Here is a 19,607-nt window from a genome sequence, read left to right as displayed (position 1 = left end):
GTCCTGAGAGCGTGCACGACCTGGAAACTGCTGCAGTTGCTGGCAGGAGCTGGAGTTACAGAGTTGCAGTAGCGGTCTTGGATACTTTGTTGCAAGTTGTAGAGTTCCTCGAGCAGTTCTGCGGATGATTAAATGGTAGAAGATGAAGCAAAGGATGCAGATGATTCCTGCTGGAGTCTTGCAATCTGAATCTGAGGAAACACCCAGAGGAGAGACCCTAAATACCCCTGAGAGGGGGATTGGTCACCTAACCAGGTAAGCACCTATCAGGAGGGGTCTCTGACGTCACCTGCTGGCACTGGCCACTCAGATGCTCCCAGAGTTCCCTGACCACCCTGAAAACGAGATGGCAGAACCCAGAGACACTCTAGATGAGTTCTGGGCACCACCCCTGGGGTGGTGATGGACAGAGGAGTGGTCACCCCCATTTCCTTTGTCCAGTTTTTTGCCAGAACAGGGACTGGGGAATCCCTGAACCGGTGTAGGCTGGATTATGCAAGGAGGGCACAATCTGTGCCCTTCAAAGCATTTCCAGAGGCTCTGGGAGGATACCCCTCCCACGCCTGTAACACCTATTTCCAAATGGATATGGTGTAACACCCCCCTCCTAAAGGAAATGCTTTGTTCTGTCTCCCTGGGATTGAGCTGCTCAAGCCTCTGGAAGGCAGCAGCCCGTCTGTGAGGTGACAGCAGTTGGGGCTGCAGTGGAAACCTCAGAAGGCTGGTATGACAGTACTGGGGGACCATGGTGGAGCCTTAGAATGCATGGAATTGTGCAACCAATACTGGAATCAGTATTGGGGTGTACAATTCCCAGTTGTTAGACACCTTACATGGCCATATTCGGGGTTACCATTGTGAAGCTACATATATGTATTGACCTATATGTAGCGCACACTTGTAATGGCGTCCCCACACTCATGAAGTCCGGGAAAATGGGCTTGGACGACGTGGGGGCCCCTCTGCTAATCCAGGGGTGCCCTCAAACACAGCTACTATGCACCTAGCCTTCAGGGTCTGAAGGTTAGGTATATATAGGTGACTTCTAAGTGACCAGGTGCAGTGAAAATGGCTGTGAAGTAGTGCTTACACTATTTCACTCAGGCTTCAAGGGCATATGTGAATTTGGAGTGAAATATGGAGTCACTAGACAATAGTGGCAAATTTATGAACCGAGAGAGCATGAGCACTGGAGTTCTGAATAGCAGGACTCGAGTGAAAATGTAGAAAACAGTTCAAGTACACTGGCAAGCAGGCCACAAACCATAAGAACTGGTGTCCTGACTAGGAGGATCCTAGTGACACAGTCAAAATCACACTGACAGGCCGAAATTGGGGGTAACATGCCAAGAAATGTGGTACTTTCATACAGCTGCATGCAGCCTATTGGTCCCCATGCGAGCCTTGTAGTTGAACTTCTGCTTCCAGTGGGCTCAACAGTGTGATTGTTGTTTGAATATTGCCTGCATTTCGAATGAAGCAATCCAGGTTTATCAGTCAGTGGTGGCAGGTGTACACCAACCTGTTTTGCATCAGACCTTACTTATTATCCCATCTTTGATTTACAGCAGAGTATAAGCTACAAATCAATCTCTTGGAGCTCTGTCCGTTGTTCTGCTCTGTAGGTCACCCATCCATCATTAAGGGGAGATCAGTGTTAGTCTTGATAGTCAACATGTCTGCCATATGTTATGGCAGCAGACGGGATGGCTTGTAGTCCTGAATTTTGTCTAGATGCTCTGCAACTTTAGAAATGATTAGATCTACATGAGATCTCCCTAGTACCCAACAAGTTGGCAGAGTTTTCTTTGGAAGCTTTTTTTGTCTGCAGTGGTGTGCTAGTCTCTTTCAAAACTTCCTACCACTTTTTTGCCCTGAGTTCTTTAGAACAGGAAAGACCAAGATTGGTAGTTTTTGGTTGTGTTAGAGTGTGGCACCCCAGTCTGTTGGACCTGAGCTGTTTTCCACTCAGTCTACCTATCAGCAGGACAAGGTCCTGCACCCAGTTCTCTACACCCTCCACCTACATGTGTGGAAATTAAGTGGCAGCGACTGGGCTGTTCTATTTACCTGCTGAAAAACTGGATGTATTTTTTTGTGACTAGGTGCTTATCTACCAAATCCAAATATTTTGGTTATTGGTGAAGATTGTGGCGTGCTGTGGGGATCGTCAAGTTGAGCCTCTTCAGGCAAATTTACCTACTGTTTTGTTGTTTGTGCTATTTTTAGCCGAGCAAGGGTTTATAGTGGTCACCATTAAGAGTTATTTGTTGGGCCTCTTAGCCTTTCTTCATTTCCCTGATCAGCCTTTGTTAATCAATTCACCAGTCGTGATGTGTTTTCTAAAAGGACTAGTATGCATTTTCCCACTGACACCTCTCATTTTGACTCAGTGGGATGTTAACTTGATTTTAACCCTGTCACAACCCCCCCCCCCCCCCCCCCCTCCCCCAAATAGATCACATTCTTTCCTGAGAAATTGGTACTGCAGAGTCTTGCTTTATTTTTACTGGATGTCTTGTCCTGCCACACGGCCAGTTTGTTTCACTTTCTGACTGTTTACTTCCGCTGCATACCTCTAAGGAGGAGAGCCATTACTGACTGGTCCCAAAAGGAGCTCTGTATTTACATTGATGGCACAAAGAAGTACAGAGTTGAAAACCAAATATTTGTGGACTTCAAACGAAAGAGGTACAGAAACGAAACCTGTCCAGGTTTATCATACTGGTCATAAAAACATACTATGCCTTGGCCACAAAGTAGCCCCTGATGATGGGTGGGCCTATTCTACTAATGCCAGGGCTGCCATGACTGTTGGTGAGGGAAAGCTCCATTGCTGGCTGTCTTGCAGGCTCTGACTTTGTCGTTGGTGCGTACATTCATGACGCCCTGTGCCCTGACAATCAGGTTATTAGAGAGGAACCTTTTGCCAGCTTGGTTCTGCAGTATGCCTTGGTGTGAGCCCACAGCTCAGAGCCTCCAGTTTTGTGAGGTACTGCTGTAGTATCTATTTCAAAGATGGGTAATACTGTAACTGCAGCTTCCTCACTGTCCTCCCTCCTCTCCTTTCTGTGGAGTGTACTTGAAAGTGCTCCATGTTTGATTCTGGTCAATGTCATCTCAAATCTGTAATGATTGATCTGCGTCTGAGTGGGTGGAAGAGTTCAAGATTAACTTATATTGGTGTTCAAGAATGGTGCCTACATGACGCTCTTAGGTGATATGATGTTGCCCCAGAGTCCCAGGGCGCTATGTGCTGGCACACAAGCAATTGCCATGGATAATTCTGGATTCTGTTTGGTGCTGAGCATTCCAAAAGGTGACGAATCTTCAGTTAGAATAGTCAGCTGAAAGAGCTTTACTAAGGGTATGTAATTAGTTTAACAGTACATGTGATATAATATATTGATTATTTATTGAAACATGTATGTGACATGCGATACGTGGGAAAAACCAAGAGAAAATTAAAGAAGTTTAAATCACAATCAGAACAAGCTGTTTAAAATCACTGGTGGCCACGCATGTCAATGAAAAGGCCATAACTAAGTGATAGCCCCTATGAACCTCAGCAGAGATAGCCATACACCCCTCCCAGAGCCAGTGTGTGACTTAGAGTTCAGTTCTAAGTGGAAACTGAATTTCTTTCTTTCATTTATGCTCAATTCAGCCTGTTCATTTGCATGACTAACAGCAAGTTTACCTGGGAAAATCTAACATATGTTTGTGAGCGCACGAAGCACTGCATGTTCTTATGTTTACAATGATTTTACAGCTTACTTTTTGTGCACTGTAATTTTGAATTACTCCCTGCTTTGACAGCTGTTTCTGATTCAGTCACCTGAAGAACAATCCACTCCAATTGCATTATGGGGATTGTAGGAAGTTGGCTCTGTATACACTATCTCAAAGTGAGAGATAGTGTGCACAGAGTCCAAGGGTTCCCCTTAGAGGTAAGATAGTGGAAAAATTAGATAATTCTAATGCTCTATTTTGTGGTAGTGTGGTAGAGCAGTAGGCTTATCAGAGAGTGGTGTTAAGCATTTGTGGTACACACACAGGTAATAAATGAGGAACACACACTCAGACTTCAGGTCAGTAGTTTTTATGTAGAAAAATATATTTTCCTAATTTATTTTAGAACCACAAGATTTGAAGTAAATACATAAAATTCAAGTTACTCCACATAGGTAAATAAGGATCTTTGAATTAGAGCAGTAACATACACAGTTTTAGTTAAAATGGCAATAAGCTATTTTAAGAGTGGACACAGTGCAAAAAACAGCAGTTCCTGGGGAAGGTAAGTATTGGTTAGTTTTTCAGGTAAGTAAGGCACTTATAAGTTCAAGTTCCTGGGCATAGGCAGCCCACAGTTGGGGGTTCAAGGCAACCCCAAAGTCACCGCACCAGCAACACAGGGCTGGTCAGGTGCAGAGGTCAAAGGAGGGCCCAAAACACATAAGTGCCTATAGAGAACAGGGGTGCTCCGGTTCCAGTCTGCCAACAGGTAAGTACCTGTGTAGAGCACTGGGGGGGACACAAGTAGGCACACAAAACACACCCTCAGCGGCACAGGGGCGGAAGGGTGCAGTGTGCAAAGCAGGTGTCGGGTTTTCAATAGGAATCAATGGAGGGACCCGGGGGTCACTCTAGCGGTGCAGGCAGGTCACAGGGGGGACTTCTCGGGCCAGCCTGACTGGGCTAGGCAGAGGGTCACCTGATGGTCAATCCTGCACTGGAGTCCAGTTCCTTCTGGTCCTGGGAACTGCGGGTGCAGTGCTTGGTCCAGGGGTCGGATTCTTTGTTCCAGGCAGTCCTGGCCAGGAGGACCCTCTGGATCCTCTCTGCATGCGTCACTGTGGAGGTCCAGGATGGTCGTCTCAGGTTACTCACAAGGTCGCAGTTGCCTGGGAGTCCTCCCTGTAGTGTTGGTTCTTTGGAGCTCGAGCTGGGGGCGTCGGGTGCAGAGTGTGAAGTCTCACACTTTCAGCAGGAAGAGTGAGGTCTTTGAAAGTTGCAAAGTTTTTGCTGTTTGTGAACAGTGCTGCTGTTCTCTGGAGTTTCCTGGTCCTTCGGGTTCAGGGCAGTCATCCGAGGCTTCAGAGGTCGCTGGTCCCTGTCAGATGCGTCTCTGTGGAGGTTCTTTGAGTCTGGAGACAGGCTGGTAGGGCTGGGGCCAAGTCAGTTGTCGTCTCCGTTGTCTCTGCAGGGCTTTCAGGTCAGCAGTCCGTCTTCTTGTTGTAGGTTGCAGGAATCTGATTTCCTGGGTTCTGGGGTGCCCCTAAATACTAGATTTAGGGGTGTGTTTATTTCAGGAGGTTTCAGAGTCACCAGATCCTCGGGGTCTGCGCACGTTCCCAACATGTCCACCACAAGACAGCTCCAATACTCTGATTAGAACGTCGGAGTTTAAGAGAATCCAAGTGGGAAAAAGGGAATTAGGAAGGGAACAGCTGGGAAGGAGACCTGTAAGAAACAAGAGGTTAAACACAACATCAGAATCAAACCACATTTAGATTCATAAAAACTCTGAGTCTAGAGTTCTATGATACTCAGAACATAAAAATAACACTTTGAGTCTAGGGTTCTATGATACTTGGAACATGAAATAACACTTAGATTGAGGAAACATGAATGGCCTAGAACTAGACTCTAATTAGGCCTAAAGAAATCAAGGTACCAGGAAAAGAATCAATAATGGTTAGTACAATGCTTCATATGGAATGTTCATGAATTGAAACATACTGTTCTAGGAATGCAAGAACCTTCCAGAACAATGTCCCAGAACAAACCCTGCCTCCTTCCATGAGAATAAAGACCATCCAAACATCCCTTGGAAAACAATAGCAATTGTACTAAAGACTTAACATGCACATAAAATATAACATCCAAAATTCTAGCACTTTAGTTTCTTAGAATGCAGGAACATGAATTGCACACATGGCGGATTTCCACAAGAATTTGTAAATACCATGAAATAGTTGCACACAATGAATAACATGAATTAAGCACAAGAAATGAATCGTGCGTCTTGCCAATTCGACTGCCACCATATGGATACCATGAAATGGTAGCGTACAATGAAGAACATGAATTCAGCACAAGAAATAAATCGCTCGTTTTGCTGATTCGAATGCCATCATGTGAGTGCCACGAAATTGTAGCATACAATGAAGAACAGGAATTCAGCACAAGAAATGAATCACAGGTCTTGCTGATTCTAATGCCACCATGTGAATGCCATGAATTGGTAGCGCACAATGAATAACATGAATTAAGCACAAGAAATGAATCGCGCGTCTTGCCGATTCGAGTGTTCAGCATGTAAATGCTTTTTAAACACCAAGCGCACATTCATACGCACAAGTCCCAAAGTGTTTCATCATGCAAATTAGGCCCAAGAACTCGAAAGCCTTCGAGAACGGGATCGGGGGCCCAGCCCGACCTCTGTCTTACCGCCTTGATCAAGAATCATCGACAAAGTGAAAGGGGCAAGGCCTGGAAGATCAAAGTAGGCCTCCGGAACAGGAGCTTAGGAAGTTGCTGCTGCTCTGCACCGGGACCTCTGAATAGTGAGCACGTGGAGCTAGGCTGGGTCCCTGATATAGTGTCTTGGCCCAGCCCACAAACCACACCCAGGCATGCTGCAGAAGAAGTTTCTAGAAGGCCCTGGAAAGGGACCACACCCTGACACTCTGAAAGCCTGCAGCAATACATTGCAAATGAACAGTATTTACAAGCAGCTTGAATATAAGTCTTCAGGATTAAACTCTGCAATTGAAAAGGTTAAACAACAGCATATCAACATAATGCATGAATTACGTCATCTCATAAGTGCTGGGTTTTTGCATTCCAGTCGCCCGTAGAGCGTGCACTGCTCAGATGTTGACAGGAGAGCAGTAGCCAATAACTACTGCCCTGGAGGGTGACCACACCCTCTTTGTGCCTACTCCCTGAGGGGAGGGGGGCACATCCCTAATCCTATTAGGGGAATCCTCCAAAACCAAGATTGAGGATTTCTAAAGGCAGGGGGTCACCTCAGCTCAGGGCACCTTAGGGGCTGTCCTGACTGGTGGGTGACTCCTCCTTGTTTTTCTAATTATCTCCTCCAGCCTTGCCGCCAAAAGTGGGGGCAGTGGCTGGAGGGGCGGGCATCTCCACTAGCTGGGGTCCCCTGGGGGGCTGTAACAAAGCCTTTGAGGCTCACCGCCAGGTGTTAAAGTTTCTGCAGGGGGAGGTGAGAAGCACCTCCACCTAGTACAGGCTTTGTTCCTAACCACAGAGTGACAAAGGCACTCTTCCCCTTATGGCCAGAAACTCGTCTGGTTGTGGCAGGCTGGCAGAAACTGGCCAGCCTAGCACTAGACTTTGGACTGGTATTCAGGGGGCATCTCTAAGATGCGCTCTGCGTGCATTTTACAATAAATTCCACACTGGCATGAGTGTGCATGTATTGTGCTGAGAAGTTTGATACCAAACTTCCCAGATTTCAGTGTAGCCATCATGGAACTGTGGAGTTCGTGTTTGACAAACTCCCAGACCATATACTCTATGGCTACCCTGCACTTACAATGTCTAAGGTTTTGCTTAGACACTGTAGGGGCATAGTGCTTATACACATATGCGGTCACCTGTGGTATAGTGCACCCTTCCTTAGGGCTGTAAGGCGTGCTAGAGGGATGACTTACCTATGCCACAGGCAGTGTGAGGTAGGCATGGCACTCTGAGGGGAGTGCCATGTCGACTTAGTCATTTTCTCCCCACCAGCACACACCAGCTGTGAGGCAGTGTGCATGTGCTGAGTGAGGAGTCCCCATGGTGACATAAGACATGCTGCAGCCCTTAGAGACCTTCCCTGGCATCAGGGCACTTGGTACCAGGGGTACCATTTACAAGGGACTTATCTGTGTGCCAGGGCTGTGCCAATTGTGGGAACAAAGGCACAGTTTAGGGAAATAATGTTGGTGCTGGGGCCTGGTGAGCAATGTCCCAGCACACTTTCAATCATAACTGACATCAACAAAAGGCAAAACATCAGGGGGTAACCATGCCAAGGAGGCATTTGCTTACAGGCATTGTCTTAGACTTCAGTTCACGATGAATCAGTTTTGAATATTTAATAACTGATTAATCTATAATTAAAATATGCACAAATGTGGTGGCAAATAAAATCGTATTGGATTACCAGCACTTTAGCTGAAACATCACTATAAATTCTGACATGTGTAAAAACGCTCCAATAGCCATTCCACTTTTAGACTAAGGTTCAGAGCAGGAGGCACACAGTAGGATTTCTAGCAAAGTACTCGATTCAACACCACAAGTGCTTTCGAAGCAGGAGGGTAGTTCTTGATTTTGTGATTGCCTTTATCTCAGACTTAATGCTTTGTGCATCACGTTGAATCCCAAAAAACGAATCATGTTAGCCAGAACTTGAAGAAAAAAGCTGAAAAAATTGTCCCTTGCACTCACTTTCCTTTCTTTTTTCTTTCTCTTGCTTTTCTCTCTTGCATGATCTGCTTCCTCTTGTATATGATCTGTGTCTTTTCTTGTCCAGCTGGTGCCATCCTCTCATGTGCAGTTGGAGTCTTCTCTAACATGTCTGGTGTCCTCTTTACTTCCACAGTTTGTCCTTCTGTTTTATGCACTCTGTGTCCTCTCATGTGCTGGTTGTCCTTCTCTCATGCACGTTTGGCACCCCTCTCTTTTGAGGGCACTATCCCTTTTCTCCGTTAAGGTAAGTATTCTTTTTCTCTCTTGAAGTCTGTCGTCCTGTCTTGAGGTATGATGTCCTCTCAAACACGATTGGGTCTTCCTTTTCGTGTACTCGCTTTCACTTTTCGAGGGTTGGTGTCCTCTCCCTTGAGTCTGGTGTCCTCTCCCTTGAGTCTGGTGTCCTCTCCCTTGAGTCTGGTGTCCTCTCCCTTGAGTTCGGTGCTTTCTCTCTGAACCAGTCATTCACTTGGACAGAGTTCATAAACTCTACAGCTACTTTAGTTGTATCATTCTCAAGAATGCATATTTTTATCCCCACAGGTCACGGGTAGTTTTTGGCTCATTGCCCTTGAAGTGGTTGAGCTATTAGTGCAAAGTCTTAGCGCTACTCATCAATCATTCCCAAAAAGTTTTTATGTTCGCCCGTTTATTAAGAGTTTTGACTAGCTATTTGCATTGAGACTGACTATCTTCTCTATTCCCACCTTCAGAAACGTCAACAGACAAAATTGTTGCACCCTGTACTTCGTGCTGGACTTAACAATGAAGGGGCCTAAATTATTACTCCACCCAAGGCTGTTAATTCAGTTAATGGGGCATTTATTTTTGCCCCATGCACATTAATAAACTTCTGCCCCTTCAGAGACTAGTACACTTTTGTATGCTGTAATGTGAAGCATGCATGAGCTTGCAACCTATCTAGAAATGGGATATTCACAGATTCACATGCCTGCGTTGTTTTAATTTTTTCTGCCTTTGTCAGACTGCACAAGCTTGTTAATGCGTGCAGCAGTTTAACTTTCTCTTCACTTTGTATGACATGTAGAGGCATAGGGCTTCACTTTCATGACACCCCCACACCTCAGACTTGGCAAGCAATGTAGGGTTTGAGTGAAGAGCCTCTTAAGAGAAGGAAGGGAACACTCTGAGTGTCTGACTTACACAAAAGCTGGAGGTCTGTAGTTCTGTAACCTTTTCTTCACTAGTGTTTGATCTTTGAAATGTTCACAGGCTTAAATTCAGACTCACAACTGTGCAAGCAAAATAGTGGAAGGCACGAATTAAGCTGTTTTTATACACAGATGGTGCAGCACTCTTGTAGTGTATACAGTGTGTATCTTTACATAGATATATCTACTGATATAACCAGAGGTTAACCCTTTGGCTGCCCTTGTGATGTAAATGCACATCATGAACAGATGTCTACACAAAGCCCTTATGAATTGTGTATATGTCTAACTTGGAAGGAGCATGAGACTCAGTGAAGTACTGTGGCTGATTTCACAGTAGGTTCCAGGATGCTGGCTTCTTCTCCAATTGAATGGACCTGATTGGAGACAGAAGTCATGCAAGGATCACAATGCACACACCTGTCATAGGACGCCGAAGATCTCCGAAGGCAGTGAACTGGAAACCTAATTGAGAGAACATTTGGTTTCCAGCCTGTGACACGGATTTGTCAGACTCTTAACAGAAAGAACACTACAATCTGCAGCTTTGATTTGTTTGACTGAGAGGGAGAGGGGGTTGGAGGCCAAGCCCAAATCAACGGTACCTAGCAATTTGTTGGGCTGGCTGCAACTCAGAACAAACTGTTGCTGCTGCCTTCACAGAACTCAGTAACTTGGTCCTTGATGTCCTGAAAAAGTTTAAAAGTATACATGGCCGAGATGCTGACACCATGTCGACCTGGCACTTGTGGGGGGGAGGGGGGGGGGGACCAGCGGGGTTGGGGGGGGGGGGGGGGGACGACCAGCCAAAATTATAATGTTTTTGTGGCTACAGTTGCCACAGTACTCCTGTGCAACCATCATATGAGGTACACAGTACTACAGCAAGTTTGAGCTGAGAGTCCTGCTGAAGACTATGTGCAGCAGGGGTGGACCAATGCCCATTGGAGTATTGGTATTCTGCCGCGGTGATAGGCACAGGCCCCTGCTGTGCATGGCCGAAGGATCTGCACAGAGGAATGTTGGCCTTCCGCGGGAGAGTTGGTATGATTAAAAAGGGGGAAAATACAGATATTAACTGAAAAAAACATACATTCAAATGCTGTTAACTTGGGTATGGTAATAATATCTTACATTTTGCTAAAAGAACACAGTCCACTAAAAAAAGATAGTGATGTCCCAGTTGTGTGTTGAAATAAAATAAAAAGCTTAATATTAAAAAACAAACACTGAAATTAATCAGTAATCGTTTGCTGAGGTAACTATAACTTGTGCCCCTGCTATACACTGCTAATGATCGCACATAGTGCGTCAATCATCACATGTTAAATTACAGCATTGATCACATTACTGACAACACCACAGTCCTATACAAGCAGGATCTGTGGGAACTGGTGAGAGGGAAAGACAAAGTGAAAATGCACTTTACACATCACACCTACTTGGGAAAGAAAGTTCTCACACACAATCGCCATAACCATTAGGTTTCAAACAACTCTTCGCAGACACACAGGTCTTCTACCAAACACTTTCTCTGGTGTAGACACAACCTACCCTACCTTTTCTCATTCCTTTGCTCACACTTCCTATCATCTCACACACATGCATAAACACATTTTCCCTGGCACTCTTCCTACATACCACTTCAGATGCTGTCATCCACCACTCATATCCAGGCTAGCACTCATAGACAAAATAAGCCCAACGAAGCCCATTGAAATTTCATGTAATTTAGAAAAATAAAATGCATGTCACTTTCCTTGCGCCCAGTGTCGGAAATATATTCACCTTCCTGTATCCTGACACCACGGCGCGCACACATCTGCCACCTCTACCCAGGAAAGAACACATTGCCAGTTTCACCCAAATGCTGGAAAAAAGTATGTTGCATAATTCTCTAACAAACACATTTGACTCTCGCACTTGCGCACACACCCTGTCCCATTCATTCTTCATAAATAGCAAGGCATTTTCTCTCCTCCGGGCCAGCTACCACCACCCCCCATCAAAATTTGACTCTGCTTGCCTTTCACCCGTACAGTGCTCTGCTGTTTTTCGCCTAGGTTTGTGCTTGTATACCTTCATACATTAACCCTTTCCTCTTCTCACATTGCTACACACGCTTTGTTGGGTAAGTAAATTCCTTCTTTTGCCAATAATAAAAAAGTTCACCGAAAGTGTTAGTTTCTTGCTTCATAGCTAAATCTTTGCCCCTGCAACAAAGACAGGGTCTTAAAAATAACACGGTTTGAACAATATCTTAAATATGTTTTTGAAGCACTAAAAAGCACATCAAAGCTTAGTGGTTGGCAGAAATGTTTATGGCCAAAGACTTGAAAAGATTTGCAATTATGAATCTGTGACGAAGAAAAATTGATGGAAAACAGTGCTGCTATGGACTCAAGCTCCAAGTATGTGATCAGTGGGGTCTAATATGATAATACAAATGATGAAGATGTATCAAACTTGCTGGAACATGAAAAATATGATCTGTTGCGAGCTAACCTGGTTTTTGTTAGCTGCAGTTTGTTCACTGTGTCTGTAGAACCCACAGAAATGCAAGCATAACATAACAATAAGGTGCACAGGACTGCAGTCCAAATAAAAAGGTTGTGCATATTTGGCATCTTTCCATGATGAGTCACTTATATAGTCAAAACACACCTGTTGGAAAACCTCTATGTCCCCTAGACTAAAACTGATATACATAGGTGGTGTCGACAGAACAGAACAAATGGCACACGTGTAATGCCACAAAACATCTAAAGCATGATGTTAAAAAACTGTACATGTACCATGTGGAAATTAGTCTGTGCAATTCATATGTCTTCTTCAAGAGGTCTGAAGATTACATTTTTGAAGTTTCACTTTGCTGTCCCCTCTGAGAGGCATCTGACATTTTTACATCCTTCTGCTTACAGGTCAATAAGCTGGCCATAAAGCAGAGCAGAGGGATTTTATGCCCGATAAGAGTCATCTACTTCAAAGAAGACAAGTGCACAAAAGCACTGCATAATGTGCTGGAATAAGGAAGTTAGGCAAGACTATTGATTCTGTTGTTTTTATTGTCTGTCAGCCTAACAGCTGCATCGAGGAATGTTTTGGTGACTTGGTTGAACACTACATTTTAGAAGAGAAAGGTCTTATAGACATTTGCATCAATATGATTTGCTTTTATAAAGTTTCTTGTTCTGATTGATGCTATTAACTGCATCGTTCTCCATTTTGAATATACTCCAGGTGCAAGGTTGTATCTCGAGATTTTTTTGTCAGTGATCCTGCGTGGGGGGTTGCCATACTGCGGTTCTGAACTGACTCATCCCTCCCCGAGAAGTAATGGAGCTGAGCAACAAATAAGCAGTACCCCTGTGCACATTAAGTTAATTTCTTTCTGTGTCTTCCGACCCTGAAATCCACTTCCGAATTTGTCCGTTTGTCAGCAACTCCAGACCTTTTTTCACACTGTGCTAGGGAACTATGTTCCCACTGAAAACACCTGGATTTAGGCCATGCGGCAAATGTTGGTTATGGAGGCACATGCCTACCCTCAGGACATGACTCAGAGTTTTGTGATAATTGCAGCGTCATGCACCCGAAGACAAAACAAGACTGCGATGTTAAGTTCTAGATCAGCTAACACAAGTAGTAGTCGTAGCCTTCATGTAGATCACACTTCAAGTCAAGGACTTGGTCTCAGTCTCTGTCCCAGGGCTGCTCCAGTGACTGTTCTCTTCCCACTCAAAGTCGTGCAGTAGGTCCAAGTAGAAATGCAACCAATAAGTAAAGTGGAACTCACCCCCATCCCAACACTCTGACTGTCCCTCCCAACTAGTCCCTCAGTTGATCCTGATACACCCTTAGTTTTCCAGGCCATCTTTAGCACTGCAGCAGGATTAAGGCCATCAAAGACGCAAAGCTGCAAATTTAGGTGTGCTTCCGCTCCTTCTGGGGGCCTGAGCAGCAGGCACTTCCAGTCTGGTTTTCCGAAGCAGGTTCCTCCCTGGAATGGTCTACCCACTCCTGTTACTGGACTCGTCACTGGGCACTTAGTGTCCCTAATGTCTCTGGTACAACCACTCTAACCCCTAGATCCACGTCTGTTTCTGGGACCTAACACCTGGGACCTCTGGTGTCAGTAGTTGACCTCGTGCAGACGTATATGTTAAATCCTGAACAGGCATCATCTGCTCGTGCTAGACCAATGTACTGCAAAGATTTTAAAAGCACAAACCATGAACCTCTACCACGTTGCAGCTGTCTGCAGAGGCTCCACTCTTTTTTTTTTTTGCTTTGATTCTGACTATGCAAGAAAGGGGTGCAGCGCAGGATGTTGATGAGGGCAGTATAGCTTGCTCCCTCCCCACTACACTGACAATGACTTATACCATGATTTACAAAATACCAATAGGCTTAATACCTCCACTGAGACAGAGCTTGACTCAGTAGGCCACCAACAGAAGAAAGTGTCTTGTTCTCAGTTGTGGTTAGGGGGGTACCTGAAGTACTGAAAATATCGTTTCACTCCACTGTGACTTATAAAAATGTTTTCACTTAAATACTACAGCCTAGGCTAACAACGTCTGGGTCCTGGCTCCTGTTTAATGATTGTCTAACAGATATTGTGGCTCACACACCTTCTTGCAGCTACCAAGTTACAACCATGTTCTTGTCTACCTGTGAACAAGCAGTTGGCTGGTGACTCAGAAGCACCCCACTCCATAGAGCCATACAGCCCTCTACCAGTAAGGTGAACCATTGTTTCCAACCAATCGTCTTCTGTTGGATCTGTGTATCCTTTGGGACATGGTCACCTTGATCTTGATAGCTGTCCGGAGGATCTTAGGGCCTCCCTGACTCAGATGGTATTTAATGGTCAGGGCTCTGCCAGATATGTTATCTACGCCAGTCTGGATACCAAGGCAGTCTGTACCAGTGTTGTCCTTTAAAAACATACCTGGATGAGATGCACTGGTTCCACCATTGTTCCACATCAACCTGCTGGAGTTACTGGCTATACACCTGGCTTCAAGGCCTTTTTGCTGTCCGTCAAGGAGAGGCTGTTGTACAATCTTACAGACAACACTAATGCCATTTGGTACTACCAAAAGCAGGGCTATGTGATTTCTTGGCCTCGGTAAAAGGAGAGACTGCATCTCTGAGGTGGTTGGAACAGAACATGTTCCTTGTTGGCAAATCACTGGCTGTGTCCCTGAATGATAGTGCCTGTCATATCACAAGTGGCAATACATCCTGAAGTGAAGCAGGACGCCTTCCAGCAGTGGTGGAAAGCCTAGCTAGATTTTTTCATTGCCATTGAGAAAGCACAGTTTAAATGAGTTTGTGCATTGACAATTCTCTAAAAACACACGTTAGGAAAAGCTTTCCATGTCAAATGGAACAGAAGACTCATGTACGCCTTCCCTCCCATGCCCCTGGTTCTGACAAATGAGAGACAACAATGCTGAAGTCCTCCTGGCGGCTTCCTAGGGTCAGGAGAGTTTGGTACCCAGAACTCCTGAGCATGAGCATCTTTCCTCATATCAAGCTACCACTCCAGGAGGGCCTCTTGTTTGAGCAGCAGGACAGAGTCCTCCACTTGAATCTGCACAACGTAGGTGCAAGAAGGGGGAGGCAGTTAACTAGTTTCCATCTGCCCCCTCGAGATGCCTTCCTCCTCAGCAGACACCTTTTCATCAAATCAATCTTCGTTGTGCCTTAGGGACAAGTTTCTAAACTGGTATGATGCCTGCAGCACTGACCCCTTACAGGTGCAGCTGTACGATGTCCTTTTGTTTGTCTTTAGTGAAGAAAGGTCTTGCAGTGGATACTCTAAAAGGTTTTGTCTCTCCTTTGTACTTTTGCATGACCAGCCATTCTTGTTTATAAATCGTCTTTTTTTCATATTTCTTTTATTGATTTAAAATCATTTAAGTTCACATCTTCATGTAGATATCCTTTCCACCCCCCTTACAAGGAGCAAATTGTAACAGTTACATTCTTGTATGTCGGTACATTCTTCATGGTACCAACCAGACATTACATTCCACTTTCTGTTACGGTACATAAACTTTATGACTCACTACATTTCCGTTCCCTTCTCATCCAGTCAAGCATCTGACAGATCTTTAGTGTATGGCTCAATGGTTTCCTCTATTTCTCCCTGGAAGCGCACCTCCACAATGTCTTATTCTGCTAAGCCTCCCTGGTTCACCCCACACTCCACCCATGTCCATTTAGCAAATTCCCACATCCGTTTTTTTGGGTGGGTGACTTGTTTGCCATCCACTTGAGAGCAGTGCACTTCTTGGCTACTGCCAGCCCCAACTCCATAACTTTCACCATGTGCTTAGCATGCCATGGTCGAGATACCAACTCCATCAGGTACAACTGGTCTGTCGGCTGGATCGTTAACTCAGTCAAGACCCTCAGTGTGTCAGCCACTTCCTTCCAAAAGCACCCAACCCGAGGCATGTCCACCGCATATGTAGAAATGTTCCCGGATCAACCCTATGTAGCCACTGTAGTGTGACATATTCAGTGTGTAAACATTTATAGTGTATTAATTTTAAGTGGGCATTTCAAGTTACTTTCCTGCAGTTGCCCAGCGCGGCCAACCATTCAGTCCCCCAGTACCGTCCCCAGGTCCCCCTCCCATTGAGTCTTCAGTCCATCCATTCGGGCAGCTGTGCTAGGCAACAGCAGCATATAGAGCTGTGTGATGATCCTACCACTCTCCCACAGATCTGGTAATGTTTGGTTAATTATGTGTGTCTCATAATTCATCTGTTGTGATGAGGTTTATTAAAGGTTTGGCACATGTTCCTTCCCAAACACTTTGTGATGCCACTGTTGAACCATAATTGGATCTTAACATCCTTTGTGTGTGCCCTTCGAGCATCTGCATAGTAGCTTGCTGCTTCTTTGGACCTTTGAGATTGTGTTACTCTTGGCAATTACATCTGCTTGTCGTGTGGGGGTAACTGCAGGCAGTGTTAGTGCAACCACCCTACACCATGTTATTCCCAGGCCAATTGGTGTTGAGCGCACTGACCACCAACATAACTGAAGTCATGATGCCCTTCCTCGTTTGTCTATCCTTCACTCTACCAGAGTTCGTTACTCCCCCTCAGTCCTACAATGAGGAGCAGAGGAGCCATCAGTTGGACCACAGAAGGGATTTAAACCTTTACAAAGATCGTACCAATTGAGTGGATCATTAACTCTTTGCAAATTTCTCCGGAGTGAAGAAATGTAATGCTGTGCGGTCAAAGCAGGGACAATCCTCTGCATTAAAGTTTGCTGCGCGCAGTCCAAGAATTAGCTCCCAGGGAAGGAGTTCTGGAAGCCACTACCCTGGAGCGAGGAGTTTCTTTCCTTGATACTTACCAGGCTGCACTGTGGATTTGGTTCATACGTTTATGAAGCACTACTGCCTTTACAGCAAGGTCCGACAGGAAGGGCACTTTCCTTGCTTGGTTTTGCAAGTCATTTTGGTCTGAGCCCACTTCACAGATCCTCCACCTTGGGGAGGTACTGCTTTGGAATCTATTCTGAGGTGTGGAATCTGCAGTTAGAAATATGCTACAAAAAACGAGTGGTTGCTGAGGGATATTATAAGATAGGGGTCTCCAGTTAGGTAGGTTAGAGTATGCAACCAAAGGATGATTAACGAAGGTAACCTTAGCATTTATTCTGGTCTTCTGAACATTACTGAACCTTACAGTAGCTTTTGACATTTAGCTGTATGGTTTTCTAACTTTTGGAATACTTTTGTGGTCAAATACTGAAGCCAAGATTCCCACCTATTTCCTCATGTTTGATATCTTGGCACTCGAAGGTCGCAGGAGGAAAGAAGCTTTGCATAATCCAGATCTGGATATGCTTTGTAGGTGAAGCAGGCCAAAGAGAAACAGTTACTTCAAAAGAGAAACACTTGCTTCATGTAAGCTCACAGCAAAAACAATGGCCTAAGGGGGTTTGGACATTGTTCCTGGCTGAAGCCCATATACAACCCATATACCTTCCAGAACAGGTACATAAGAAGTTAATGTGATACCCAATTAAAAAAAGGAAATTTACTGAAAGAATCATAGTAAAGACTTAGTTTATGTTCAGTGAACACAAAATTAAAAAAGCCTGTAATTTGCCAGTTACGGTGTGCTTTGCACAAAGCACACTATAATTCTTATCCACGCCATGCTCAGTACAGCCCTTTACCAATGGCATGTAAAAAATAAGCATTTACAATGCAACGGGTCTCGCGTTTCCTCAAGTTAGAACTATTAGCGTTTTAAACTCCTAACTGGACTTTTCTTGCCACACAAATTAAACTGCGTGGAAAATAAAAAGATAAAGTAGTCCGGAAACCATGATGAAAACATGGAGCCTTGTATGTTTTCAGGAGTTGGAAGCTAAACATGGGAAAAGGCATGACGTATGCATGCCTGTCACTAATGAAATCAAGCAGATTTTAAAAGGCAAGCCCATGAACCAGATGAAAGCGATCGGCGTGGTTAAAAGCTCAAAGAGATTACAACAGGGACGGAGCACTTGTGCGCTGGACCCTAAAAAGAAGTTTACAAAGAGTAACCGTGTTGCAACAATAGATTTCCCACTATTCATTAGCTAAATTTCCCAGCTTCTCTCAGCGGCTCAGCGTCACCTGTTGCATCCACGGAGTTGCCTACTAAACTAACTTCTACCTTCACTTGCTAAAGAAATGAAGGCATTTGTAAACCCCCATTGTCAGCAATGCAATCTCTGATGTACCTGGCATACCTCGCTCCGTTTAAAGCTCTTTCATAAGCGGTGTGATCATATCTACCCACTATTTGGCCAGTGACATCGGCCTTTTCAATTAAATGAGGATCAAATTCAAAATGTATTACATTATCTATACATCTGTCCATCTAGCCAAGACACGATTGTAAATGTTTCAGGGAGCCATTGTGATTTTCCATCTGGAAACATTGAGGTTCAGTCTTGCACAAGCACAAAATCTATCATGTATTGGCACAGCAAAAACTGACAAACTCTTCTTGACAACATGCCATAGTTTTCTAGCCGTTATTTCAGGAAGTCCTTGAAAACGAATACTTTGTCAGTCATGTTCCTATGCCATTAAGCTTGTTTAGCACTCGGATGAAACTTGTTCATGTTCTATGCAAAGCACACTAATATGAATAATACCATTACTTAGTTTTCAGTGGTTTCAACCTCTAGTTTCATGTTGGGTTATAGAATAATTAAGAAAAAATCGTATATTTAAAAGCGTTCGTTGCATCTGAGGAATTTGTCTTATCAGCTGTTAATTTTTTAATATATTTCCAGGTATCACCCAAGCCTCAAGGTCCAGGTGCATATGTCCTTAATAAGGTATCCGCAAAGAATAACCTTGGGCAAGCAAGTGGGAACCAAAGTGAGACGAACCAGTCGACTTCTACTGTAGATGATTGCCAGGTATGTAACTAGTGCAGTACTTAAGCTTACAACCTTTGATTTCGGTGCAAATTAATAATTCAATTCCCTGTTAAGTCTGTATGAATGTTGCTATAATAGAATGCAGTGCTGAACATGACCCCTTCTGCTGTTTACGTTCTGTTTTCTTTTAACGGGTGCTATAATTGTATTTTTTGTTGGAATAATAAGATTATAACAAAAAATCGTTGGCCTTGTTAAGTGATTAGTTACTGGGAAAGCACTGAATTGAGATGTTCTGAAGACTGCAACAACCTCTCCTGTTAGAGCTGCATCCATTCTGAAAGCTGCTGTTAAAACTTTTTAAACTGTCTGGTAGAGCATAAAATATGAGATTAGAGGGAAGAAACTCAGCAAAACGTGTAGGTGTAGTGCGGTATCTAATACTTCTTATTCAATTGCATACATTTACACTGTTGGCTAACTTAAATTTTTTTGTATTTCCGTTTGAAATATTGCACCGAAGAC

At 44.4% G+C, this 19,607-nt stretch overlaps 1 protein-coding gene across 3 annotated transcripts in view; it reads left to right on the top strand.

Moving 5' to 3' along the window:
- The window catches only part of RBM27 (RNA binding motif protein 27), a 622,061-nt gene that overhangs the window by 424,825 nt on the left and 177,629 nt on the right, over positions 1-19,607 (top strand). For all 3 annotated transcript variants that reach the window (XM_069244680.1, XM_069244679.1, XM_069244678.1), the window contains one exon: positions 18,993-19,121. In XM_069244680.1, coding sequence (XP_069100781.1) covers positions 18,993-19,121 — 129 coding nt within the window. The remainder of the gene's footprint in view (positions 1-18,992; positions 19,122-19,607) is intronic.

Source organism: Pleurodeles waltl, chromosome 7 (genome assembly GCF_031143425.1).
Source record: "Pleurodeles waltl isolate 20211129_DDA chromosome 7, aPleWal1.hap1.20221129, whole genome shotgun sequence".
NCBI classification, from domain to species: Eukaryota; Metazoa; Chordata; class Amphibia; order Caudata; family Salamandridae; genus Pleurodeles; species Pleurodeles waltl.
Note: the sequence above shows the minus strand (reverse complement) of the source record. Positions and strands in the feature narration are given on the sequence as shown.